This window comes from Colobus angolensis, unplaced genomic scaffold, assembly GCF_000951035.1.
Source record: "Colobus angolensis palliatus isolate OR3802 unplaced genomic scaffold, Cang.pa_1.0 Scaffold378, whole genome shotgun sequence".
Lineage (NCBI taxonomy): Eukaryota > Metazoa > Chordata > Mammalia > Primates > Cercopithecidae > Colobus > Colobus angolensis.
Window position 1 is genome coordinate 822,021 of NW_012117132.1, and position 27,297 is coordinate 849,317.

The 27,297-nt window shown below is 38.5% G+C and overlaps 1 protein-coding gene across 2 annotated transcripts in view; it reads left to right on the plus strand.

Annotated features, from left to right (window-relative positions):
- PLEKHA8 (pleckstrin homology domain containing, family A (phosphoinositide binding specific) member 8) overlaps positions 1-27,297 on the plus strand; it is a 70,054-nt gene that overhangs the window by 35,992 nt on the left and 6,765 nt on the right. Inside the window, exons 10-14 of one of the 2 annotated variants that reach the window (XM_011953934.1) lie at positions 4,060-4,118; positions 5,078-5,208; positions 5,848-5,918; positions 17,171-17,232; positions 21,668-21,915. In XM_011953934.1, the coding sequence (XP_011809324.1) occupies positions 4,060-4,118; positions 5,078-5,208; positions 5,848-5,918; positions 17,171-17,232; positions 21,668-21,865 (521 nt within the window). In that variant the 3' untranslated portion in view covers positions 21,866-21,915. Of the gene's footprint in view, positions 1-4,059; positions 4,119-5,077; positions 5,209-5,847; positions 5,919-17,170; positions 17,233-21,667; positions 21,916-27,297 lie in introns of those variants that run through there. The other variant, XM_011953935.1, reaches the window with a different exon arrangement.

The window sequence follows — 27,297 nt, forward strand, 5'->3', positions numbered from 1 at the left end:
TATATTTTTAATAAATATATCTGAAAATTTATATGTAACATTTAAATTATATGTAATTTATATATATGACAAATATATCATTTTATATATTATATATAGTGTTTATATATATAAAGTTTATTTATGTCAAATTCACTTTTACTTGTATAAAGTCAGTAATACCAAGAATGGCTAATGTGTTGAAATTTGCTTTATGACCCATTTAACTATACATCTTTTGTAAAAATTGAGGTATAACTTGCCTAGGACTTAACTGTTATGATTCAGTGAATTTTGACAAATGCATCTACCTCTGTAATCCATATCCTTATCAAGGAATAGTATGTTTTCATCACCCTGGAATGTTCCCTGTGTCACTCAGTCTAAAATAACCATTTTATTGATTTCTGTCACCATAGGTTAGTTCTGCCTATTCTGAAACTTGATATAACTGGAATATTATACTCTTTTGCCTCTGGCTTTTCTCATACAGTATGTTTTTGAGATTCATCCTTGTTGTCTGTATCAGTAGTTCATTCCTTTTTATTGCTAAGTAGTATTCCATTAAATGAATATACCACAATTATTTATTCACTCTCTTATTGATGGACTTTGGGTGGTTTGTAGTTTGGGACTCTTTTTTTTTTTCTTGAGATAGTCTTGCTTTATCTAAGCTGCACACCTAAGCTGGCGTGCAGTGGCACTATCTCGCCTCACTGCAACCTCCACCTCCCGGGTTCAAGTGATTCTCCTGCCCCAGCCTCCCGAGTAGCTGAGATTACAGGCCTGTGCCACCATGCCCGGCTAATTTTTTTTTGTATTTTTAGTAGAGACAAGGTTTCACCATATTGGCCAGGCTGGTCTCAAACTCCTGACTTCATGTGATCCGCCCACCTTGGCCTCCCAAAGTGCTGGGATTACAGGAGTGAGCCACTACTCTTGGCCAATTTAGGACTATTATAAATGAAATTGCTCTAAACATTTTTGTGCCTATGGGCCTATGCTTTCATTTCTCTTGAGTAAATACCTAGGACTGGAATTGCTGGTTCATAGTTTAATTTTATAATAAACTGCCAGACAGTTATAATGGTTGCACAGTTGTTCATAGTGTATGAGTATTCTAGTTGTTTCACGTTTTCACCAGCATTTGGTGGTGTCAGTATTTTGGTTTTGGCCATTCCTGCATGTTTTAGTGATATTTCATTGCGGCTTTAATTTGCATTTCCATGATGACTAACGACATTGAGCACTTCTATTGGCCATTGCTATCTCTTCCATTGTGAAATGTCTGTTCAAATCTTTCACCCATTTTTAAAAGTCAGTTGTTTTTATTACTGAGTTGGGAGAGTTCTTTATATATTCTTAATTAAAATTCCACTGTAGACATGTGAGTATTTTCCCCCAGACTATGGTTTGCCTCTTCCTTTTCTTAATGATGCCTTTTCAGAAGTTTTAAATTTTGATGAAGTCCAGTTTCTTCTTTTATACTTAGTGCTTTTAGTGTCTTAAGAAATCTTTACCTATCCCAAAGGTCATGAGGATCTTCTGTTTTCTTCTAGACTCTTCTAACTTTTACATTTGTGCCTATGAACCACTGGAATTATTTTTTGTGTGTGGTGTGAGGTAGGGAGTTGAGGCTCATTTTTTTTTTTTCCCCCTTGTGGTATCTGGTTGCTCAAGAACCATGGGTCAAAATATGTTTTCCCTTTTACATTGCTTTGGCAACTCTGTCAAAAATCAATTGAACTTACAATGCTTATAATGTGGGACTGTTTCTGGACTCTCTCTTCTGTTCCAGTGATCTTATGGTGTCTTAATTATTATAAGGCTTGAAATCAGATATTGTAAGTCTCTCAGTTTTTTCTTTTTCAAGGTTGTTTTGGAAATTCTAGGCCTTTTGATAAATTTTAGCTATTCAATTCCTATTTAAAAGTCTTTTAGGATTTTGATTAAGATTACATTGTATCTGGAAACCAATTAGGGGAAAACTGGCTTCTTAAACAACATTGAAGGCAGGGCTTACTGGCTCATAACTGTAATCCCAGCACTTTGAGAGGCCAAGGCAGGAGGATCACTTGAGACCAGGAGTTTGATCCTGGCCTAGGCAACAAAGTGAGACCCTGTCCCTATAAAAAAATTAGCCATGTGTGATGGCACCAGCCTATAGTCCCAGCTACTTGGGAGGCTGATGCAGGAGAATCACCTGAGCCTGGGATATCAAGGCTGCAGTGAGCCGTGATTGCACCCTGTACTCCATCCTAGGTGACAGAGCAAGACCCTGTCTCAAAAACAAAAACACTGATAATCTTCCAATCCATGAGGATGCTATATCTGTTTACTTAAGTCATTTTAATTTTCTCTCAAGAATGTTCTATATAGTTTTTAGTGTATAGCTATCATATATCTTTTGTTAGGAATAAATTTTAGAATTTTTTGTTTATTCTGTTGTAAAAAGTGTTTTATTTCATTTTCCAATTATTAATAGCATGTACACACAAATTGTGTTTATATGCTGAGTTGTTTTTATAATCATGAATGAGTTAACTTTATAAAATGCTTTTTCTTTATTTGCTGAAGTCTTTTTTTCTTGTAATTTGTTAATGTAGTGAATTACATTGTTTGGATGAATTTCATTCATTATCTTGATATTTGTTTCTATCATCTTGCTACTTATTTTCTGCTTTTCTCTATATGTTCTTTGTACCCTTTTTAAAAACTCCTTTCCTGATTTCTCACTAGTTAATCAATTTCTTTTTAGTATTCTGTTTTATTTCCTCTTTTGGCCCCTTAGCTACCTCTCTTTGTCCCTGCCTTTCTTTTAGATCAATCAAGTTTTTTTTGTTGTTGTTTTGTTTTGTTTTTTAGAGTTCCACTATCTTTTCTCTTTTGGCTTTTTAGCTATACCTCTTTGTTTTATTTTTTAGTCATTGTTCTTGCTCAACAGAAATATTCAAACCACATACGTAATTTTAAGTTTTCTAGTAGGCACATTATCATAGTAAACAAAAATTAATTTTAATTATGTATTTTAAAACCTAGAATATCTAAAATATCTCAACATGTAATAAATATAAAAGAATCATTGGGCCAGGCGTGGCAGCTCACGCCTGTAATCCCAGCACTTTGGGAGGCCAAGGCAAGTGGATCACAAAGTCAAGAGATCGAGACCATCTTGGCCAAAAATGTGGTGACACATGCCTGTAATCCCAGCTACCTGGGAAGTTGAGGCAGGAGAATCGCTTGAACCAAGGAGTTGGAGGTTGCAGTGAGCCGAAATCACGCCACTGCACTCTAGCCTGGTGACAGAGACAGTCTCCGTCTCAAAAAAAAAAAAAAAAGAATAATTAATAAGTTTGGACATGGTGGCTCACGCCTGTAATCCCAGCTCTTTGGGAGGCTGAGGTGGGCAGATCACTTGAGATTAGGAGTTCAAGACCAGCCTGGCCAACATGGTGAAGCCTGTCTCTACTAAAAATACAAAAATTAGCTGGGTGTGGTGGTGGGCATCTATAATCTCAGCTACTCGGGAGGCTGAGGCAGGAGAGTCGCTCGAACCCGGAAGGTGGAGGTTGCCGTGAGCTGAGATCACGCTGCTCCACTCCAGCCTGGGGACACAGTGAGAGACTCCATGTCAAAAAAAACAAACAAAAAAAGCAAAAGAATCATTAATGAGATATTTTGCAATCTCTTTTTCATACTTAGTCTTCCAAATTTGGTATGTATTTTACCTCCAGTACATTTTGGTTAGTACTAGCCACACTGCAAGTACTAGCTAGCCACATATCTAGTGGCTACCATATTGGACAGTGCAGCCCTAAGGATTACTATATGAATCCTAAACTTACAAGATTGTCTTCATCTCACCTGTCACGTAGGGCCTCATTATAACTCACCTTGGAGTAGTGTAATAGAAAAAGATGATAATAGTATCCTGGAAGCTTTTGAAGGTTATGTTTAGATAATGGTTTGGAAGCAAAAATTAAAGTTGTTGAGGATCTGCTAAATTTATTATTTCTTTATTATAAAAATATTGCCACTTAAAATTGTTTTTTCAGAAATGTTTTTGATCTTTTCTTCTAGACAAACTTGGCCCTACAGTGTTTGCTCCTGTTAAGATGGATCTTGTTGGAAATATTAAGGTGAGCATACTGGTTTGTCTCTGTGGAAACTTTTAAATAAAGGAAAATGTTGTCAACATTTTTGTACTTGGCAAGAATAAATCAAAAAGTAGAAAATGTATCACTGTTCTTTAAGAGAGCAAGCATCTTTCTTCTCAAATTGTGAATGCTCAGTAAGGGAATTACTAAGCCTTTATTATATGCTAGAGTTAAGCTTTATGGGGAGTAGAAGATTCATTTTTAAAGTGAAACCAGGACTGCATTTTTATGTGCACCGTGTGGATCAGTAGGGTTTCACTCTAATGTCCACACCGATTCTGTGCTTTTTTAGGTTGAAATGATGACAAGTTATATTTTTCTAAAAGCTAGGTTATATAGTGAAAATAGCTGTCAGTGGTCTGGGACTCAAAAGGCCCATTTCCAGTGGTAATTGTGGAACCATCAACAACTCACCAAATTTCTCTGTGCCTCTTTCTTCCAGGTAAAATAAGGGATAGGTCCCCTTTTAAATGTAGATTAAATGTTACCTTCTTGAGGATACAGTACCTAATAAAAATCTGTGTTTTTTGTCATTGGAGACTAGTCTTTGAGGAAGCACTATTAGGAATTCCTGTAGATATACCTTTCTTTATTGTATTTAGGTGGAATAGTTGCAAGTAGTCTCATTAGAACAAATGATTGTTGAGTTTTATACTCAGAGTGAAAAGTATCTGCCAAAGACAGCCATGAGAGAGGTTCTGAGGCAGAAAAAAGAACTTAAAGAACGAAACTTTAAACCCTGAGACTATTTAATTCCAGTTTAAGCTACATAGAATTCTCCAAAAAAAATATTATCATGAAAATACAAGGAAGAAGGTAATAGAAGCTTAATTTATTTTCTTAGAGGCCTGCTTGTCAAACTTACAAGTCTCAATACCATACTGAGTTGCTTGATAACTTCGGCATTTTAAACTTAGGTTGTTTCCCTGCTTTCCCTCCAGAAAGTAAATCAGAAATACATAACCAACAAAGAAGAGTTTACCACTCTCCAGAAGATAGTGCTGCACGAAGTGGAGGCGGATGTAGCCCAGGTTAGGAACTCGGCGACTGAAGCCCTCTTGTGGCTGAAGAGGTGAGGCAGTTGGGGTGGGACTGCTAGCAGTTAAAATCTAGCTCAAAAAAAATTACCAGCAAAAAAAATTGTTACACAAAGGAGACTGCTTCTGAGTGAAGGATCTAGTTGAATTGTGTAGCCTTTTCTAGAAGGCCTAACGAATAATACCATTTTTTTTGCCTCCCTTTTGATGGTGATAAATATTGTTAATAAGTATATAAGACAGGAATCTTAAAGGCATTAAAGTCAACTGGCTTCTCTTTAAATCAATAGCTCTCCAACTTCAGTGGCATCAGAATCATCTGGAGGACTTGTTAAAAACACTAGACTCAGAACCAGTTTCTGATTGAGTAACTCGGATGGGGCCCCAGAATTTGCATTTCTAGCAAATTCCCAGGTAATGCTAAAGCCACTAGTCCTGGGACACATTTTGAAAACCACTTCTTTAGGTATATCAGATGAGATGAAAGACGGGCTGCAGACCAAGCTAAAGGGAAGTGAAGGGAAGAGGTTCAGGAAGGAATGCCATATGATTTGACCTATTCACTGCTGTGCCTGACATGTTACTGAAATGGAAGCTGATGTCTGCCGTTTCTTTATACTCATTCAACATAAGGGAACTTTGAAAGTAATATTTCTTCCTTTATTTTGTTTTAGAGGTCTCAAATTTTTGAAGGGATTTTTGACAGAAGTGAAAAATGGGGAAAAGGATATCCAGACAGCCCTGAGTAAGTGTTCTTTACGTTTTGTCGGATGAATCAATAGAATGTGGAATGGAGACCCCTAGAGGAGGATACAGGATATAGGGGATATTTCTGCTTTTCAGGATTTGATTTTGTTTCTTTTCTTATTTCATTATTATTCATTGCTTCCTATATGCTTTGTTTTAAAAGTTCCTATGAGACAATGACCTGGTAATCTAGATGTAACTTACTAAAAATCAGTATATTTTAAAGAAGTGCTGAATAAATGGAAAGCCATCTCTTAAATATAATAGGAAGACCTAATATTATCAAGAAGTTAGTTTTCCTAAATCTTCAGATATATTATAGTCCTTGAAAATCATACATATCCAAAGAAAAGCTTGAAGTCCATAACAGCGGATTGGCGTGGGGGAATCCCAGGGATATGTCCTGGAGTAGGATTAAAGGTTTTCATCATCCTGTACTCCTCAAATATATAATGCTCTGTGCGTCCCAGTTTCTAGAGCCAAAATGGGATGAAGGGCTTGGTCAAAGGAGATCATCTTATATCTCCAGCACCTTAAGGTAGTGACTGCAACATTGTAGGTGCTTAATAAACATTGGACAGGTAGGTGGATGGATGGATGTGTGGATAGAGCCATTTATCAGACCAGTTTTGGAAAATGTTGAGATTTGGAAGCATCCTTACAGTGCTTCCAATGGAGTGGCTGAACTCTCACCGTTGATCTGTAGGAAATTCTTCTAGCATGGGCCGTGAGGCGTGTGTGGAGAAAAAAATGAACTGTGACAGAAACTAATTAGATGCTTCTGGTTTGAGAGGGAGCTAGTGTTCTCTGTGGCTTTTTTTCAGTGTCACACTTGGGTTCTACCTCCTTCTGTTAGTCCTCTCTCTGGGCCATGAGTCCTCAAGAATTCTCCTCTCACATGATTTCCCGAGTCTGCCCCATCTAGCAACTGCTGATCTGCCATAAAAATGAGAGCTGACATTTTGATAGCACTTTGTGAAGAATTTAGACTTCATAAACTTAATCCTCATTTCTATCCATTTTTACAGGTTAGGAAACTGTAAGATTAAAATATTGCTTAAGACCAGCATAGGGTCTGAAGCAAAGTGGCTTTGAGGCCCCTGCTTTGAATGTCCACATTTCTCCTACAGAGGGTCTTCTCCACCATCCCTGGGCCACCTGCATTTTTACATTCCCCATATATCCCTGAATTTCAGAATGATCTCAGTTATATTCTCCCCTCTGTGTCCTGATTTCAAGTACTAAATGTATATTTAGCATGTCTACTCAGGCCCCCTAGCCAGTATCTGTCAAGCTTTATGGCTTGTGGAGTGATTAGGATCAGGAGCTCTGGAGTGGCTCTCTGGATTCTGCCACTCATTAGTGCTCTGCCCTTAGGCGAGTTATTTAACGTCTCTGATCCTCACTTTCCTCATCTATAAAATGGGAATGGTGATATTATTTCCCTAATAAGTTGGTTGTAAATATTAAGTAGGTACATGTGCATGTGAAAAAAATTACAGAAGTATTTGGTACACAAAACAGTATGGCTGGGCGCGATGGCTTATGCCTGTAATCCTACTACTTTGGAAGCCTGAGGCAGGAGGGAGGATCACTTGAGTTCAGGAGTTTGAGACCAGCCTGGGCAACATGGCAAAACTCCATCTCTCCAAAAATAATACAGAAATTAACTGAGTATGGTGTTGCATGCCTGTAGTCCCAACTACTTAGGGGACTGAGGTGGGAACATTGCTTGAGCCTAGGAGGTCAAGGCTGCAGTGAGTTGTGGTCGTGCCACTGTACTCCAGTCTGGGCGATCAAGTGAGACCAGACCCTGTCTAAAAAAAAACAAACAATGCTCAGTTGTCAAGATTAGCATCTATTGTTGTGATAATGATGTTTTGTCATCATTATCATAATCATGATACATGAAGTTAATAACCTGCCAGAAAATAAGACTTACTTGTCCCAAATCAGTAATGGAAGGTTTACAAAGCTTAGGTGCCAAGCCAGAAACTTCTCTTCAAACTAACTTATTAGTATGGAATTTTCATGCCAGCAGAAAGACTTCTCCACCTGTTGGAAATGCAGAAGATACAGGGTTCAGCACTGTGTGCCCAGTGGACTCCGCATGTCTCATGCTGCTATTACTTTGTTAGGGCTGTGTATGGAAGGGGAGTAGGACAATGTTGATCCCATTTAGCCCACTGCAGGAGCTGGGGTGGAACAAAACCCGTCTGCTTATGGGCTTTGACCGCCCGCTAGAGATAGAAAGGAAACTGAGGATATACCATTTCTGTCCAGTCCCAACCCCGATTCTGCCCACTTTTCTCTCTCCTTTTCTCCTCAAGGTTTCTCATCAAACCTTGTACTTGATTTGGAGACTGGGCCCAGGGGATGTGTTGACTTTGTGAAGAAAAGAGGAGACTTTGAAGGGCAAATGCTGCTTTGTGACTGCAGTAATCACAGCCAGTCTCAGCTTTTTCTTCCCTCTCTTCTCCTTCGGCAAAATTTTCGATGGAAAAGAGAAGGGAGGCTGTAAATTTGACATTTTCATCCTGATGTTCAGGCTTATTTCAAAGAAGGTGTTTATGATTTAAATCCTATCTTTGATTGTGGAAATCCCTAGATTCTTGCTGCTGCTCAGTGTGAGGAGATAAAATTCCACTATTAAACCCACCCTTCCTCCAAAGTTCCCCTATTAAACCCACCCTCCCTCCCCCACGGACACAGACACAACAAGCTCTGTGTAAACGGTTTTTTGAGAAATGTTTACACAATAGTTATTCAGAACCTGTAGGTTCCTTGATGCATATTTCTTCTGGGATAATGGTTCCTTTTTCTCATTTTGAAGTCCCAGCCTTTATAAGTAGAACTGATACCTTGTTTGAAACGAGGGAGGGTGAATAAGTAGGTAAAAGAGAGTGTGTGCAATTTATATGCCATTTATAGGCAAGTTTATTGGCTTTTTTAAATTCTAAAGTTGAATTTAAAAACAGCTATCACTTATAATAGAGCACCCAGTGTAACTACTACACTAAGTTCTTGATAAATATTTTATCTAATCTTCCAAATACTCTCCATTGAATAAAACTGAGGTTTAAAGAGGATAAATACTTTCCCTAGGATCTCAAAATCTCCATCAATGGTTCTCAAGCTGGTCCGAGGTCAGCAGCATCTTTATCACCTGAAAACTCATTAGAAATGCAGACCATCCAGTTCCACCCCAGACCTGCTGAATCAGACACTCTGATGCTGGGGCCTGGCAGTCCATGTTTTAACAAGTCATTTGGGTGATTCTAATCAATGCTAAAGTTTGAGACCTAGTCATCTAGACTTGGGCCTTTGAGGTTCACCTGTCACTTGTCTACATCTTGATCATTTTGAGATTTTGAATGCATCTAAGAGATTTTTAATAAGCAGAAGTAAAACTGCTGAAATTAGTTATAGCATCAGTTGATTTTGCCTCCTTTTCATCATAATTAGACAGCTTTCCAATAAAAATACTGCTTAAGAAAGGTTTGAGGTGAATGTTCATGAAACTTGTATGGTCTTAGTGGCCTTGGAAATAGGACATTTATATGTAAAAGTCCTAAATAACATAGTAGAAGTCGTGACTCAGTTATGTTTCTGGAAAATGCATCTCTAGTTATTGTATTGCTGCAGCTCCGTGACCTGGAATACTTCCAGCGTCTGGAAGAGGCCTTAGACTTTCCACTGCCCCTTTTTGCACTTGAGCCATCACTTGGCTTCCCCATAATGATGATCACAGTGGAACGTTTTGGGTGGTTTCATGCCAAGAGCTGCTCTGTTCCCTTAGTGTCCTCTAACATTCTTTAGAGGTCATTTTCAGGAGGGAGTTGGGTTCACAAGGCAGATACGTTTAATGATCTGCCTTAGAGCTGAGTCCCCCTCGCCACTGCATATTCCACATCAAAAAGAGGTTTTGGAAAGCATCCTTGCAAGTGGAAGGAAGGAAAGTTGCTCTGGCATTTCATGCACCATTGTATTAAATGTTATATGCCCTGTGCTCAGTGGGATAACATATTGCCACATATCTCACCTCAGAATGATCCCATAAATGTCAGTAAAAATTAACACAAGCAAGATCCTTTTCTGGCATAGAATAGAAAAGATTTTAAAAGAATGCTCAATCATGTATTTAATATGAAAGGCTTTCATAGACAAGGAGAGATAAGTGAGAGAGATAAAGTCAGAACTCATAATCAGATATTTGACATCAAATCATAACTTGGCCATTCTGAAAATACTATGGAACGTGAATTGTTATCTTTCCAGAACCATTTGCAGCATATGCCTCCGCTGACAGGACTGGCTGGCAGCACAAGCGTTAGTCTTAACAGTGCCTGAAGTTAACAAAGGGCATCTCTGGGTACTTGTTTTATCTCTTCGCACTGGTTATTGTCCACACAACTCAGTTTACCTTAAGCTTAGTCACTATAAAGAATTCAGAGGTTACTTTCCTAGTAGCTCTGTTTTTAAAAATACATGCCCAAGTGCTGTAATCCCAGCGCTTTGAGAGGCCAGGGTAGGCAGATCACTTGAGCTCACGAGTTTGAGACCAGCCTGGGGAACATGGCAAAGCCCCATCTCCTCAAAACATACAAAAATTAGCAATGTGTGGTGGCACAAGCCTGTAGTTCTAGCTACTTGGGGGCCTGAGGTGGGAGGATCACTTGTGCCAGGGACGTTGAAGCTGCAGTGAGCCATGTTTGCACCATTGCACTCCAGCTTGGGTGACAAACCAAGATTCTGTCTCAAAAAAGAAAATTATAAATAATTCAGGCATTTAACAAATATCTACCACTTGACCTAATAGAAAAAATAGTTCAATACAGTTAAGTACCCGCATATCACCCCTTAATCCTGTGACTCCCATCGTTTTCCAGAGATCATCATCCTGAATTTGCTGTTGTTCATTATGTAATACATGTTTTTATACTTTTACTGTATATTTATGTGTCCATAAGCAGCATCTAGTATTGTACTACATGTTTTAAACTTGTATATGTGGTATCATATTGTATACGTTCTTCCTTCTTCACTCAGTGTTTTCAGATTTTAGCCACTGTTGATGCTTGTAGTCCTGGCTCATTCCTTTTCCTTGCTGTTTAGCATTTCATTGTATGAATAGACCACAGTTTAGAAAAACTAATATACTGTTAATGGACACAGTTGATTACAGATTTTCACCGTTAAAAGCAATTATACAATGTACATGTTCCTTTCACACATGTTCTCTATCACATGGAAAATTATGTCCAGAGAGCACACCAGAAAAAGGAGGAGGCTTCTCATAGCTAAGAGGGACTGGCCCAGGGGCTTTGGCTGTCTACAGACTGGTAATTCATGGGGCCTTACTGCTTGAGAAGCTGTGCTGCCAGAACGGTGGTTCTCAAACTCTAGCCTGTATTAACCTCACCTGGAAGGCTCCTTGAAACAAAGATCGCTCTGTAGGTCTGACGTGAGGCTGAGACTTTGCATTTCTAACAAGTTCCCAGGTGATGCTGAGGCTGCTGGTTTGGAGACTACACTGGGAACTGCTGCTGTAGTACATAATACAATTGGAATGGCTGAACCACATGACTGGATATTGCCAAATTGCTCTCCAAAGTCTATAATTACCAGCAGAGTAGTGAGAGTTCCCAATACTCCACATTCTTTTTAGCACTTGTCATTGTCAGCCTTTTAAATTTGTGCCTGATGGCTGTAAAATGATAGAATATTGCTAAAGTTTTTGTTCTTAGATAACAAGTAAGGTTGAGCAGCTTTTCCTGTCTTCATTGGCAATTTGATTTCCTTCTTGGTGAGTTGCCTGTTCATGTACTTTGACCACCTTTCTCTTAAGTTTCCTTTATCGACTCTTGGGAGTTCTTTTTATTTCCTGGATATTAATCTTTTTCAGTTATGGGCTAAAATGTCTAATCTTTTTCAGTTATGGGTTAAAATGTCTTCTGTCAGTCTGTGGCTTGCCTTTGCTCTTTATTTATGGTGTCTTTTGGTATACAGAAGTTTCAGTTTTTATGTAATCAAACATGTCATTCTTTCTTTATGGCTTGCATTTTTTATATCTTGTTTAAGAAATCCTTTTTCCCTTGAGGTCACAAAGATGTTCTCTGACATTTTCTTCTCAAAGTTTTGTAGGTTTGCTTTCATATTTATGTCTTTAATCTTCTTGGAATTTATTTTTGTGAATGGTATAAGGTGGGGATATAATTTTATTATTTCCAATCAGAAAGCCAGTTGTCTTAGCAGCATTCATTGGATCACCTGTTCTTTTCCCCACTTGTGTGTAATACCAAGGTTCTTACTATTCTGAGTTACTGGACCGTTCTCTCTAGAGTCATAGGACCTTAGGGCAAGCACACTTCCGCAGTGCCTGTTTCCCACCAGCCTCCTGCCAAACTTGACTACCTGCTTTCAAATCTCCTAGTTCCTAATTCTTGCCTCAGAAATGTCTAGTCAAGCACATTTGCAGAGCTATGATTGTCATTTCCTCAGCCTGGTGAGTAATTCCGCCCTTTTTGGCTTTGGTTATCTACTTTCCAGGCTTTCTCTTAAGACTTAGATTGACATTTCTCTCGTCTTCTCTACAAGCCAAAATAACTTTACCAATTATAGGTTTACAGTAGAAAAATACTTTCCTATACAAAGTTCCTGGACAGAATGGTTGTCCACCAACAGTAATGGAAGGGTTGTTCTCTCAGTTACTATAAAAGCTTTAGGCATAATCTCTAAATACCTGATAGCAAGTCTCTGAGTTACTAATAGTAAATGAATGAGAACTGTGCTGTTTCCATAACCAGAATAAGGTGCTAATTCTTTCAAAAAAACGATTGGAAAAGGCATATTTTTCATTTTTATCACATTGTTTACAGAGGAAACACTAGTTTTTTGACAGAATGTTGTGATGCAACAAGAGTGTCCCCAGGTCTCATTGCTTTTAACTTTGTGACCTTGGGCAAGTCACTACCTTTCTGGGTCTTCCATGTCTTCATTTCTAAAAGGAAAAGAATTAGGCAAGGTGATTGTCAAGGCTTCCTACTCAGAAATTTTGACTCAGTCTCTGGGGAACTGACACATCTCAAAGAACTGGGAGAAGGGTATCATCTATGTCTTTCAGAGGCCAAAAATACTCCCAGATTATAGAACACGCATGATTATAATGAATGGGTATTACAGTGAAGATTAATGTATTTCATTATCTAATCTTCTCTAGGTAACCAAAATAGGTCAGGCTTAGACTTCATCTGATTTTAATGCAGCCAGTCTCACATGGCAGGGATATTTGCAGCCTAGAAGTCAGCTAAGGACTTTGGGAAGTCTTTTTTTTTTTTTAATGACTTTTATTTCATTTGTTGGTTTTAAATTGCAGCAGTGATCTCAGTCAAGACCCAGCCCAAATTCTTTTGACACACCTTCTCCCATTAGATCATCTGGCCCACATTTTGCCAGGTGGAACTCTCCTCCGGCAAGGTATAAGCATAACAAGGAACAGCTGCTTTGTCTAGTAGGGCCAAGTGGGAAGACAGATGTGCTGCTGTACAAACACTCTCCCATCCTTAAGCCAGGCTCCCCACGCTGTTTGGACTCACAGCACCTTTGTCTTCCTTGTCTTTTTGTTGTCTTTTAGAAGAGGGCATGGAAAAGAGTTTCTAGGCTTTTTTGAATAGTTAACTTGAATGGCAATGTATAGGAAAAGTATAAGGTCTCTGAGGTTGGCATAACACCGAATGCAGAGTTTTGGTTTTCGTTTTGTTTTGTTTTTTTGAGACAGAGTCTCTCTCTCTTGCCTTGGCTGCTGGACTGCAGTGGCATGACCTCGGCACACTGCAACCTCCACCTCCCGGGTTCAAGCAGTTCTCTGCCTCAGTCTCCCAAGTAGCTGGGATTACAGTTACCCACCACCACACCTGGCTAATTTTTGTATTTTTAGTAGAGACAGGGCTTCACCATCTTGTCCAGGCTGGTCTTGAACTCCTGACCTTGTGATCCACCTGCCTCAGCCTCCCAAAGTGCTGGGATTATAGGCGTGAGCCACCATGCCTGGCCCAGAGCTCTTTTAAACAAGCAATCTGTCCAGCCAGGTGGGCCTTGGAGCTGGAGGGTCAGGCACCAGTACAGCTGTTATTTGCTACAGACTGTAAAGAAGTGTGAATTTCAACTTGTTACTTCCCTACCACAATTCTGAATCAGAATGATCATGACTTTGCTAACAGAAGAAGGTAATATTCTCTGTACAGGGGAAAAAAACTAAGAGAATATTTTTCCAGAATGCCCACTGTGGTTATCTCTGGGAGAAAGGATTATAGGTTTCTTTAGCTCTCTCCTTTTAAAATATTTTCCACAACGGACATCAATTGTGAAACCCCAAAAAAGCAATAAATGTTATATTTTTCAAAACTTCTACTATGCCTCAGGTGGAAGATCATAATTTTTGACATGATGGATAAAGGTCCTCACAATTTGGCCCAACCCAGTTTGCAAGCCCTGGTGTTCTTCAGATCCAGTGAATTTTACTCACCATCACCCAGCATGCCATGACCTCTCACAACGCAGTGATGCTTGCTCTGTCTGCAGCACCATCTACCACTCTGCTCTCTACCCTACCCAGCCTTCAGGATTCTTTCTGAGAATTTTTTGTGTCCACACACCTCCCCCCCAACCCAGGCTGGATTAGTTTCTCCATTCTTACTGTTCCCATAGCACTGCATAGAGATATGTACTCTAGCAGTGACTGACTTATACAATAAAGACTGTTACACGACTGGCTGTTCTATAAACCATCAACTTCTTGAGGACAGGGAATTGACTGAATTTAAATCACCTAAAGATACTAGTGTGTGGTAGACTTGCCCTGAATTCTTGTTGAATAGAGCAGGTGTTCATGGTAGATATCCACCAGCAGATTTTAATGGTATTTCTTTATTTCTAATGGCATTTGATGCCCTGCCTGGAATACCAACACAAGAAAGAGAGGATTCGAAGTATCTTACCTTGGTAACTTACCTCAGGATGTTTTCCATGGACCTGTACACCCTCTTGCCAGCCCAGATGGCTGTTCAAATGGTTGAAAATTTGGTTGTCTTGCTGGTTTTTATGAGAGGCTGTACCTAGTATTCTCTGCCCATCAGTACTATACACTTTGTGAATCAGCAACCCCTTTCTTCACATTTCTCAGGATATCCTCACTAAGGTCTTGTATGCCATCTGAAATTTCCTTGATGCCATATGTCTTCTTACAGAGAATCACCTACGTTTTGTTTGGTTTACATTGAAGACATATATCTTTGACCATGCGCTAGTTTACTCAGACTGTTCTCCTAAGAAAAAAATTAAATTTAATTTTGGGTTCTCCTGTAGGCTCTAAGAGTCTTCTTCATACTTGAATGTATTAATTATCACTTATTGCTTCTACTTTAGCGTTAACACACTGGATAATGGCATTCCAACATATCCTAAGCTTTAGAGAGCCAAAGGAATCTGTTGTTATATTTTACATGTACAGTCTTTTATATAAAATATATTGCAATATGTATTGAGTATGTATTTTATATAACATAACTGCATTTTGTGCAGATTTGAATATGTAAAATTGAAATGGTAGGATATACTAAAAGTATTAATAAAGCCTCCAATTTTTAAAGTAAAGTTGACTAGAATGACAATTTCAAAGCTGGAAGGCTTGAGTCGATTGTAAACTGTGTTGAAGCTGCAGCCACATGGCAGTGCCATTTTGGCCAGTAAAATGCAAATAAATACCTGACTTCCCTTGGCAATGTTCTGTGAACCGCATTGCTTTTCACTGCATAGGAACTAGTACTCGTGGTTTTAGTGTCTGTTTATCTGTTATTTTAACATCTTCTCTTGTTAGAATTGAAAATATTTTTGTAGCCTTAGACTGTCACACTAAGCATTCATGAAATGATGGTAGTACTTGTGCCGAAACTAGCACATGAAAATAAATGTGCCTGGAATAGAATTTAGATACGGAGAAACATGAATAAGGTCAAATAGCCCCCATGGTACACTGTGCTGTTAATTTAGAAATGAGTGCTCTGTTGCTACTGGAGATGATGCTTAGGAAATAAAGTGGAACATTGAAATAAAAATGCACCATGGTGATGTAGATCTGTGCTTTCTGAGAATGCATTTAATCCTGTGGAGAAATCAGTTTTGAATTTTGCATATATTGAATTATTCAAATTTCAGGAACGCATCCTTTGCATAAAATGCATCCATCTGGTTCTTGGGATTTTTTTCATAATTAAAATTATGATATGCCAGTTTCAAAATCTCCTTTTAAAATACATTGGGACAAAAATTATAGATTAAAGTATGAAACATGATAGTTCTCACCAATTACTTTACTTTAGCTTAATAACTTCAAGCCATTCTTTCCATAAATATTTTTGAAGGTTTCTAGCTCTAATACTGTATATCCAGGGTCATAGGGTCATTTAGGACAAACATTTGGTATCCTAGAATAGAATGTTAAAATTGGAAAGAAACTTAGAGATCATTTTACAAAGGAGGAAACAGATGGTTAGAGAGGACAGCTAAGGGACTGGCTCAGGGTCACAAAACATTTCAAAGTATTTCTAATTGTATTGTCTCAATTTTTCAATATCCTTTCCTCCCTCTTTGTTTCTTCATATGTATTGACCTTTTTCCACCACGATAATAAGCTGAAGTTCAGATATATTGATGGACCCAGAGTAAGAGTGGAAGTATCTGCGTTTCTTTAAAAAAAAATTTTTTTTTGAGATTTTTTTCCTGCTTTAGATTTTTGGGGTCCAAAATCTTGTAATTAGATTTTTTTCATAATTTCCAAATACCAATAGTATTGTGCTACTATGCATTATACAAATATGGCCAAGCACGGTGGCGCACACCTGTAGTCCCAGTGCTTTGGGAGGGCAAAGTGGGAGGATTGCCTTAGCCCAGGAGTTCCAGAACAGCCTGGGCAACATTGCGAGACCTCGTCTCTACAAAAAATTAAAAATCAGTTAGCTGGGCATGGTCATCCACACCTGTAGTCCTAGCTACTCGAGGAGCTGAGGCAGGAGGATCACTTGAGCACAGGAGTTCAAGGCTGCAACTATTATCACACCACTGCACTCTAGCCTAGGTGACAAAGCAAGACCCTATCTCTTTAAAAACAAGCAAGCAAACAAAAAAGTACATTATACAAATAGCACATCAAATTCTGATGAGAGTGTTCCTCATGGAGTTTTTCTTCTTTTCAAGATAACGCATATGGTAAAACATTGCGGCAACACCATGGCTGGGTAGTTCGAGGGGTTTTTGCGGTAAGTGATCCTTCTTATCTCCTATTATTAACTGTATTGGGTGTGCCAGTGGCTAGGGCTAGAAATCTCTTCTTATCCAGTTATTTATCTAGTTACGATTGTCAGAAACAAGGTAGTGTGTGTGTGTCTGTGTGCGTGTGTGTGTATGTGTGTGTATGGTGTTTTTGTTTGCTTTGTTTTTGAGGATAAGAACAAAATGTTATTTATTTCATTTACATTTATAGGCCTTTGGGGTGCGGAAATGTCAGCAGTAAAAAGTATCTAGAATAGCAAAGACTGTTAAAGAAATAGGAATAAAAGAGTTGATGCTTTACCCTAGCCAATTCTAATTACTCTAGCCAGTTCCAATAACCTTGTGAAGATTTGCCTCATAAGTGGTTGCCTTTCTGATAAGGTAGTAAAAAGCTTAAGTATCCTAGCAGAAGTAGATAGGAAGCAGTGACCCTAAATACTTATCATTGAAGGGAAATGATGCATTCAGGTGATGTAGTCAACCTAATAGCTCCCTCTGCTGCTCATTGTATTCATTCCTTTTAATTCTTAGGTCTTAGTTGATTTTTTTTTTCCCTAATTGAATTTTGTCTTTGAATATTAACTGTATTGGGTGTGCCAGTGGCTAGGGCTAGAAATCTCTTCTTAGCCAGTTATTTTCATCATGAAGGTGTTTTGTATTCATGTGTTTTGGCTCTGATTACCCACCACCCTCTTCTTCCCAGCATGTTTAACTAGGAAAAACACAAACCTGAGACTCTTAGTCTCCTGGGGAGGTCACTTATCCAGCTTTATAAAATAGCAGGAGTAGATGGCTCCTTTATGTCAGCAGTACACTCTGTGATTCTTCCCATCCAGGAGAAGGTCAGTCTTAGTCAAATCTGGTCATGAAAAGGCAGTCTCATGCAGTTGTATGTCAGGAGACCTCATAGAATGTACTCACATTCTTTGGAAGGTTGGGGAATAAACTAGCCTTGTAGACGGTATCTTTTACGGATGTAAAGGATGCATCATTTGCCTAAAGAGAGAACTGTTTGGGTCATGCTTTATTAGGGAGGCCAGTAAAGTGGGAAGAATGTACAGTACAAGAAATCAGATTGTAGTGAAAATGAAATATTTTTTGAAAGCATGGAGATTAAAGCTCCATATCCCATTCACTGTTCACTGGGATAGGTGCTGGACCAAATGAAGCTACAGACTGCTCACCCTTACCTTCAATACACCTTGAATAATCATAATTGCTACCATGTAGCTATTGGCACTTGTTGTGTACCAGGCACTCTAACAGGTACTTTCATATTCTTTATCTTCATTAATTCTCAGGATTAACTCCCACTATTTTATACTTTCAGAACAATTAATTCCAGTCCCCAAGTACCAGAGTGAGGCTATGTCAGAGCCTAGGTCTAAACTCAGATCTGTTATCTCCAAGGTACTAGTGCTCACCTCCATTAGAGCTCTCTGCAGTGAAGACAGTCACTGAGAGGCCTCTACTGAGGCAGTGGATGCTCACTGTGTACATTGATCTCCCTGAGTGAATATTGTGATTGCTAGCTTGTGCCTGACACCTGAGTTGCCCTAAAACAAGTGTGGGGGGAAGGGTTCAGTATAGAAGGCAAAATTTAATCCTGAAATGTTGAAGATCCCAGAGATATTGTCAATAAGAATGCAGCTATAGTAGAAAACTTATCAGCATAAATCTTTTTTTCTTTACCCTATACTTTAATGGATGCAAATCATAAGTCTTTAAGAGAACTTTATAACTTTATTATGCTAATTTAGACTCATAAAAAATTTTAGAAATCATGGTAGAAAGGGAAGAAATTAAAACTGTCCATATTTTCCTTTTTTAACATTTTTGTGTTTTACCGTCTTAGCTTCTTAATTTACATATTCTTTTAAATATTGACCTATTTTATATACTTTAATATAGATGTTTATATATACATGCATATAGTATATGTGTATAATTATCTTTATTTTGTATACTTACTCTGTATGTGTATATACATTTTTTCTACCTTTAGCTTGTATAATTTTATATGCCCCCCAATTGAATAGAATCTATCATTATCATTTTTAAATGCCATAAAAGAGTCTTTGAAAAAAAACACTATTTTTAGTGACTGTATAATATTTTCCTAGTATGGAGATATCATAATTTATTTGTTCAGTCCTCTGTGTGAGAGACTTAAGCTGCTTCTAAGTTTAGAATAAAACAGGTTAGAAATAAAACAGCATCTGTTTATATGCATTTTTGAAAAAAATTCTTATTTCCTCAAAATAAATTCCTAGAAGTAGAACTGCTGTGTTGAATACTAAGAACTACAACCACAGTTCACAGTTTTGAGCACTTACCATGCACTAGATGTTGTTTTAAGTGCTTGACATACATAAATTTCTAAGTCTCATAACCCTGAGATATATTCCATTATTTTCCCTGCTTGTAGACAGAGAAACCTGAGACACAAAGTGATGAGGTAATATACCCAAGGTTGTAGAGTAAAAACATCTTGAAGGCTTTAAATATTATTGCCAATAAAGGTGCTGGTTTTTAAGAAAATAGATTATGTGATGCATTTGGCAACAGCCTATCAGTAGAGGAGTCTGTAGCTAGATTGGCCCTTTCACCCTCTCTATTACGCGCCAAGTCATGCCTACTTCGGAAGGTTTATAAGTTTTCTAACATGGTAACTTGCAGAGCCAAATTCATGTTAACTAATCTCAGTTGCTGCGGGAAACATTGTTTACATCCAAGGAATTTGACTTATCAGCCAAATAGTGACTTTTTAATCTTTCAGCGGTTATACTCTACTGAGCTCATAGCCATTTCAGGCAAGGTGGCTGCCTCCATCTTGGTCACTAACTAGCCTTCATTTGACCTTTTTGGTTTCCTCTTCAATCAGACTAGACAGCTGAACTCTATTACTGCTTCTCCCCTTTTTTTTCTAGAGTGCTGATGGCTGAGTGTAGAATTCTAGGTTAATAAACATTTTCCCTCCAAATTTTGAAGACATTCTTCTATAGTCCTCCAGCTTCCACTATTACTATTGTAAAATCCTATTCTGTTATATATAATCTCTTCCTTGTCCCTTTCGAGATGTTTTAGGTTGTTTACTTTATCCCCACATTCTGAAATTTCATGATGCTCCCTTTTGGTCTTTATCACTCATTATGCTGAGCACTTGGTTAGGTCTTTAAATCTGGAGACTCCTATCCTCCAGTTCTGGGAGATTTTCTTTTGTTATGTTTTTGGATAACTGCCTTCTCTTCATTTTCAGTACTCCCTTGTACTTTTACCATTATCTAAGTATTTATCATGTGCCAGGCAGTGGGCTAAATACTTCCTACAGATCCCATTAATCCTTAAAATAAGGAAAGTGGTATTAGTCTTCTGTAAATAAGGAAACTGAGATTCTAGGAAGTTAAGCACTGTGCATAAATTCCTCAAACTAATATGTGAAAGATCTGAGATTCAAGTCCAGGTCTGCTTCATCTAAGTCTGTGCTTTTTAGCCACTGCATGACAATGCCAGTCACTCTCTTACTGCAAAAATGGGGAGGGCTGATTCTCAAAGACTTTCAAAGTATAAGGAAGATCAGGAAAGCAACTGTGGAATGATAATTCAAGATTCTCCAAAAAGCCTCTGCTGAGATCTAGTGAACACCAGAAAACAGATTTTAGCAAGCTTAGGGAATATTGGCCTGCAAAGGAAGAGAAGGATGAGATGCCTAGGAAATCTGTTAGGGAAGTGGCATAGTATGGTGGTGTGATTGAAAAACACAGAGATGATCCAAGTTCATATCCTAGCCCTGGCACTCATTAGCTGTATGACGTTTATATATAAAATAGAGATATAAACTGTACGGGGTTCTTATAAAGATCAACTAGAATAAACTATGTTAAAGCATCAGCACACAAGCAAACAACAAATGTTAGCTCCCATCCTTTCTAGAAAGCATTCAAGAGCACAAAGGAAATATTGTTCATATGGGGGAAAAAGAGATGATATGCAAAGAAATATATAGAGATGAGATACAAATAAGAGAATGAGATGCCCTGGAAGACGGGCCATGTGGGAATAAAGACCATGATGGCAATATGCATATAGATTCTGAAGATTTGAGGGGAATAGTCTGGATCACACTGTGGATCAGAAGGGAGCTTTTCTCAGACTCTCTCTCAGCATTCCCTGATGTGATAGCATTATTTATCCTTAAGGTGGCCCAAGTACACACTTGTTTCTTCTAGCCTTAAAGTTATTTGAATTGGTCCTTGAAACATAATTTTAGAGAAGCCACAAATTAGAAGGGTAGTCATATTTCTTTACTCTTGCTCTTCTCAGCTGTGAGTATGTGTGAAAGTATGTGTGTGCATGTGCACATGCATAAAAATAAGTGTGTGAGAGACTTGATGCAGATTCTCATGGGTTATTCTTTTGCAGTTAGCTTTAAGGGCAGCTCCATCCTATGAAGATTTTGTGGCCGCGTTAACTATAAAGGAAGGTGACCATCAGAAAGAAGCTTTCAGTATTGGAATGCAGAGGGACCTGAGCCTTTACCTCCCTGCCATGGAGAAGCAGCTGGCCATACTGGACACTTTATACGAGGTCCACGGGCTGGAATCCGATGAGGTGGTATGATGGCTGCTGGGCAGCACCTCCTAACTTCAGGGATTAAAGTGCTAAAGTGTTTTGTTGCCCTACTTAATTTCCAGCAACAGCCTCAACCCTCTCCAACCCCTTCACTTTGGGGGATGGACAGGAGGAGGCAAAACCCAGTGCTTTTATAATTTTTAAAATGCATATGTGTTTTGTTTAAAGATCAAGGTGCTATATATTTCAGTTCAGCAGGCCTACTGGAAACCAAATGATAAGCTGCTGTAGACTTGAACAGCAAGTTATAAGAGCAGATTTGACAAACAAATTTGCTGTTGTGTATTGTATTGTTTTTATATTTTAGTTCTAATGGGCCACCCAAACCCAAGCTGAAAATCAGCAAATCCCATATTAAGTACCATAATTTATAGTCAGTGTTTCAGCCAACTTAGACTAGACATTTGGAGGTAGTATAAGCTGCTTTGTTGAAGCTGTGTAGAGTTTGCTGTTCCTAGATGTTCTTCAGTGGACCCTCTTCATTGCAACTCTGTCAGTAATAAGGGCCTGTGTAGTAAGGATGTTCAGGGCATTCACGTGACGATGCAATTGTGGGAGGCGAAGAAGACGTGGACAGGAGTCCCATCCTTGCTGACAGGCATGAGACCGTTCCTCTGAGAAGATTAATGGTGTGCCCTAACCCCAAGTTGGAGGGGAGAATATGAGAGAGGCGGGACAGGTCATTTGAGATAACACCTCCCAACTGCCTACCATTTACCAACATGTTCCCCATGCATTATCTCAGTTGGACATCACAAGGAATGACACTCAAAGGGATTATTACCCCACTTCAAAAGCAAGGTTTAGAAGTTGAGGGATCTGTTCACAGTCACATAGTTTCTAAGCAGAGGAGCCAGGTCATTTCCAAGTGTGACCTGGACTGCCTCTGCACCATAGTCATATGGAGTGCTTGTTCAAACAGCAGATTCCCAGGCCTTATTTTGACCTAAAGTACCAGAGTCTAGGTAGTGGGACATAGGAATCTGCATTTCGATAAACTTCACATGTGATTCTTCTGCACACAGTATTGAAAAGCAACTAGATTAAATTCTAGTTTACAAAATTACCAGTTTTCTTCAAGAACTAAATGATATGTCCTTTTTTTTTCAAAAAAGAATAGGCCGCCATTTAAATAAAATAGCTAAATGGAGAGTGAGAAGTGGAGCAAGTTTACTCAGCAGCATTCTTAATTGAGCCAGCATTGATACTCAGCCAGTAGGCCTTTGCATTGCATTTAGGGGCCATGGCTGTGAACCTGCTTGCCAATTAATCTCGGTTTAATCAGCAAAAATGCAGAGCAGGCAAAATGTAGCTGTTTATCAATCTCAGAAGCTTTGGGACAGTGTCAGAGTTGAAAGATGAGACTTAAGAAAACAGTTTCTTAAACTTCTTAAAACTTAAGAAACATTATTTCATAAAACAATGTTGAGTGGGCATTCTTCTGCACAGTGTGATGCTCCAACCCTGGCCCTAGTCTCAGTAGATCATGCTGCCTTGAGTGTGCATTGGAAAGAAGCCATGGGTACCTTCCCCATTAGAGGCTACTTCCTTCTAGTAACAGGAAGGAAAGTTCCAGCATAAGGTGGTTATCCAGGGTCAAAGGTCCTTTGAGGGGCTTGGTTGAGTTGAGCATCATCTCTAGATGATGCTGTTCCTGCTGCAGATCTCTAGGATGGAGGGAATTCTCTCTTTAGTCAGAGAAGTTTATGTAGGCAGGGGTACTGGTTTTGCCTTTGTGTGTTTTTAAACAAATGAACATTTATTTAGCTCAGATTAATTAGGTATTTTGCCCACATAAAGACTTCTGGAAAATACTTAAACTTCAAAAATCAGTATCACATGTTTTAAGGCTAGGGAGAAAGGGGGGGTATTAAAATGATATTGATTATTTTGTATTTTGCCAAGGGGTATGTGTGCGTGTTATTTCCCTCCCACTCTCATGAGCAGTGAGTATAGATCTCCTTCTCTGATTAGTACGAGTATGATGGCAGGACTTGGGGATAGTCCCTGCCCTTGACATAGCCCCCTAAAATGGAAAAAGAAAAGCAGCCAGTTTTTGCTTGTAGTTGGAATGAAGATGTTTTAGGCATTGTACCATTTAGAGGGGATGATACCAGGTGGTTGGTAGAATTGTGCAGCGTGAACATTCTAAACAGCTGCTGGTGCTCCCTGCCACCTCAGGTGAACTCTGGGGTCTCTTGGAGAGGTAGCACTCTGAAAATACCTCAGGTTTGCCACCCCAGCTCTGAATACACACAAAAGGAAAGCTGCTCAGCATGGCCATTTTGCATTTGTATAGGTAGTGCCTAGATGTACACAACTCAATTTGCTGGGAACGAGGGGCTTAATATTATCTGAGATCATTGAGAAACCAGATCAGATAGAATAGCTTGAATAAGTTACATTTTCCAATTACCCTTTTTCCACATCTGTAGAAAGAGGGTAATATTTTTTAATAGGTATTTTCCCCACTGGAGCATATTAAGTTTGCCTAAGATGTATAAAAGTTTAAGATGTATAAAAGTTTGCTTAAGGAACTGAGGATCCTTAAATAAAAATATTAGAAATTGAACCTAATACTAAACAGTAAATTCAGCTTAACCTAAATCTGGGCATAGTCAGAGGTTCCTCCTACATCTACAGTATTTGCTCTCTGTTGTAGTTAAAGTCATAATTTGTGCTGATGTGTAGTCACTTTGCAAGAAAGGGGCAATGAGAAAAGATATTTAAAGCTTTCTCTCCATTGCCCTCCAAGACTTCTGGGACACCTAAGTTTACTTTCACCATTGCTGTGAGAGGAGGTGAGAAAACTCTAGTATTTTGTTGGCAGAGTAATCACCTTGTTGTCATTGCTCAAAGCATTTTTAGGATTATTTTTCTAGCATAACCTTTAGAGATAACTGGAAGAAAAAGGAAATTGGTCTGCTAGGTATTATAGACACAAATAAGTAACATTAGGCTAACCCCTTATGAAACATTTCCACACAATTTCATTGTGCCTGTACTTCTCCCTATGGTAAAAGCCAGTGTTTACACTTTGTAGGTATCAGGGTGTATTTGTTGAATTAAACAAAATATTTTCAATGATGGCAAGTCCCTTGACTTTTGAAAACAAGCCAGATTCCTTATAGCTAATGCTGTTGAAAAATGTTAAATTAGAGAGATCCCTTTTGGGAGTGAAACCAAATTGTAACTATGAGGAGAAGATGATCTTCTCATTGGCTCTTGATGTGACTCTGAAGGGAGTTCCAGAAGAGGAGCTCTCACAGAATGTTGGGCCTATGGGCCCAAGACATTGACTTTGAAGGGTAGTTCTCATTAGGATGTATAAGTAGTGGCTTGAGGCACCTTCTTATCATTATTTGTATGTCATTCTGATTATTAAACTTCCCCCAATGTCATATTACATGATGAGGGATTTCTGAACTCCATAGTCCAGCCTTGTTGCTTTTCTCTCTTCTTTGCTACTGAAAATTGCCAGCAGTACTGCCATCAGCACGCAAATCTGCCCCCACTTACGTTTGTTCTGCCCCATTTCTCAGGAGCAGCTTCTAGCACATATGTAGAGCATCTGGCACCAACTTAGCCCAGGGCTGGGTGCCCGATCAGTGGGGATTCTGTTTCCCCACCTCCAGACTGTAAGAGCTTCTTAAGAAGGAGCCCATATTCCCATTTGTAGCTGGAAAGCCAGTGAATGACATGACATGGGGCACCTAGGAAAGATGATTATTAGAGGAGTGCAGCTGGAAAATTTGCACTCTTCTCCTTTTGGTTATTACTTTCCATGTATATTGACAAAAAGTTGATGCTTTTAACTTTATATTTTCAGAAAAGTGTTTTTAATTAAAAATATGTGATAGGGACCAAATAAGTAAAGTACATTTTTCTCCACTAAATTTGAAGTGAGGGAAAGAGGAGCTGAAGTAAGAGTTTTTTTTTAAGGAAACTTAATCTGATTGTGAAAATCATACATATGGAGAAATATCAGATAAGGCAGTAGAGTCAGAGGGTCATGAGCAATAGACGATGATGTGAGGCATTTGGGGAACTTTCTGGAGGAAAATTAAGTTTTTTCCTAGCAAACTACCATGTCCTATGAGAACTTGGTTATATAATGGTGCATTTCTGAATCACTGATTAAAACCAGTTGCTTCTGATTTTAGTCACAGGTTTTACAACTATTCAGCTCTCCCTCATGTTTCATTTCTTTTTTTAAGATAATCAACCTTTTTTAAATTTTAAAATTTTTAGATGTAGAATTTATAAGTAAAATATATTTTCAGTCATTGTTCTGTTAGCTGAGCTAATGTGTTTGGTCTTTGAGGGCCTAACTTCAGATACTCGTGATCTTGTAAGGTTTCCACACAAACTTCATTATGTATGGTAACTTTGTATTCCTATGAATTGTATATAGAATGCTTTCGTTAGAAGTACATTCTACTTCTGTACGTCCCTTTGTAATCTGCAGTTGCTTACTCAGGGGTTTCATAGTCATTTCATAAAAAACAATTCACTAGCTGTCTAATGGTATTTTAAGACTGTTTATCTGTATTACAAGGTCATTAGGAGTTCTTTCAACAATTCCATAAATATACTGTTTACTAGACCTTCCCTGTAAATGTTCCCAATTCCCACCCTGTCTCAGACAGTCAATAGTCCTGTGTACAGTGACCATTTGCATGATTTCTCATTGCACTGCTGCATTCAGGCACTCCAGGGCATGATTAAACAGTCATGAACAGTGCCTCTCTGGTACAGTTGATGCATGCATTGATCTTTCTCCTCTGCTGTTTTTATATAGCCTTTAATTAAAAGGAAAAAAATACCACTACTCTGCAATGCAAAAGTCTTCAAAATTCTTTGTTTCCCGTATTAATCAATTCTGTTCCAGAGTGAACAAATGTTTTCAGCTAAGCTATGTGAGAATGTAAGAATAACATCCTGCTTGTTCTAAATATTTCATATATTTAAAGTGTGGTCAGTATTTCCTCCCTGTACCTTACAAACAGAAACCACCCTGGGATGGTTGATACTCCTTACAAAGTCGATCTTACCCACACAGACTCCTGTGTATACATGTCTGTTTATAGGTGTATATGGAGTCAGTGTTGATAGGAAGGATGCTCTATAAGTACTTCTGTTGTTTCCTAGAAGGCTATGAGCCAGTTCCACGGCATGTTTAATGTATAATTCCCATGTATCATGAGAATTTCACTAGAATGTCATTAAACAGCCCAACTACCTCATGTGAAATTGGCTGTGGACAATCTGTCAGATGAGAAATGTGGTCAGATAAATTTAATCTGGTTAATAGATTTAACAAATTGATGTCTACATAAAGAAGAAACATGATAGACCAGATGCCAAAGGCTAAAATGTACATAGATTTCCTTGGATTAATTTTTTTTTTTTTTTTTTTT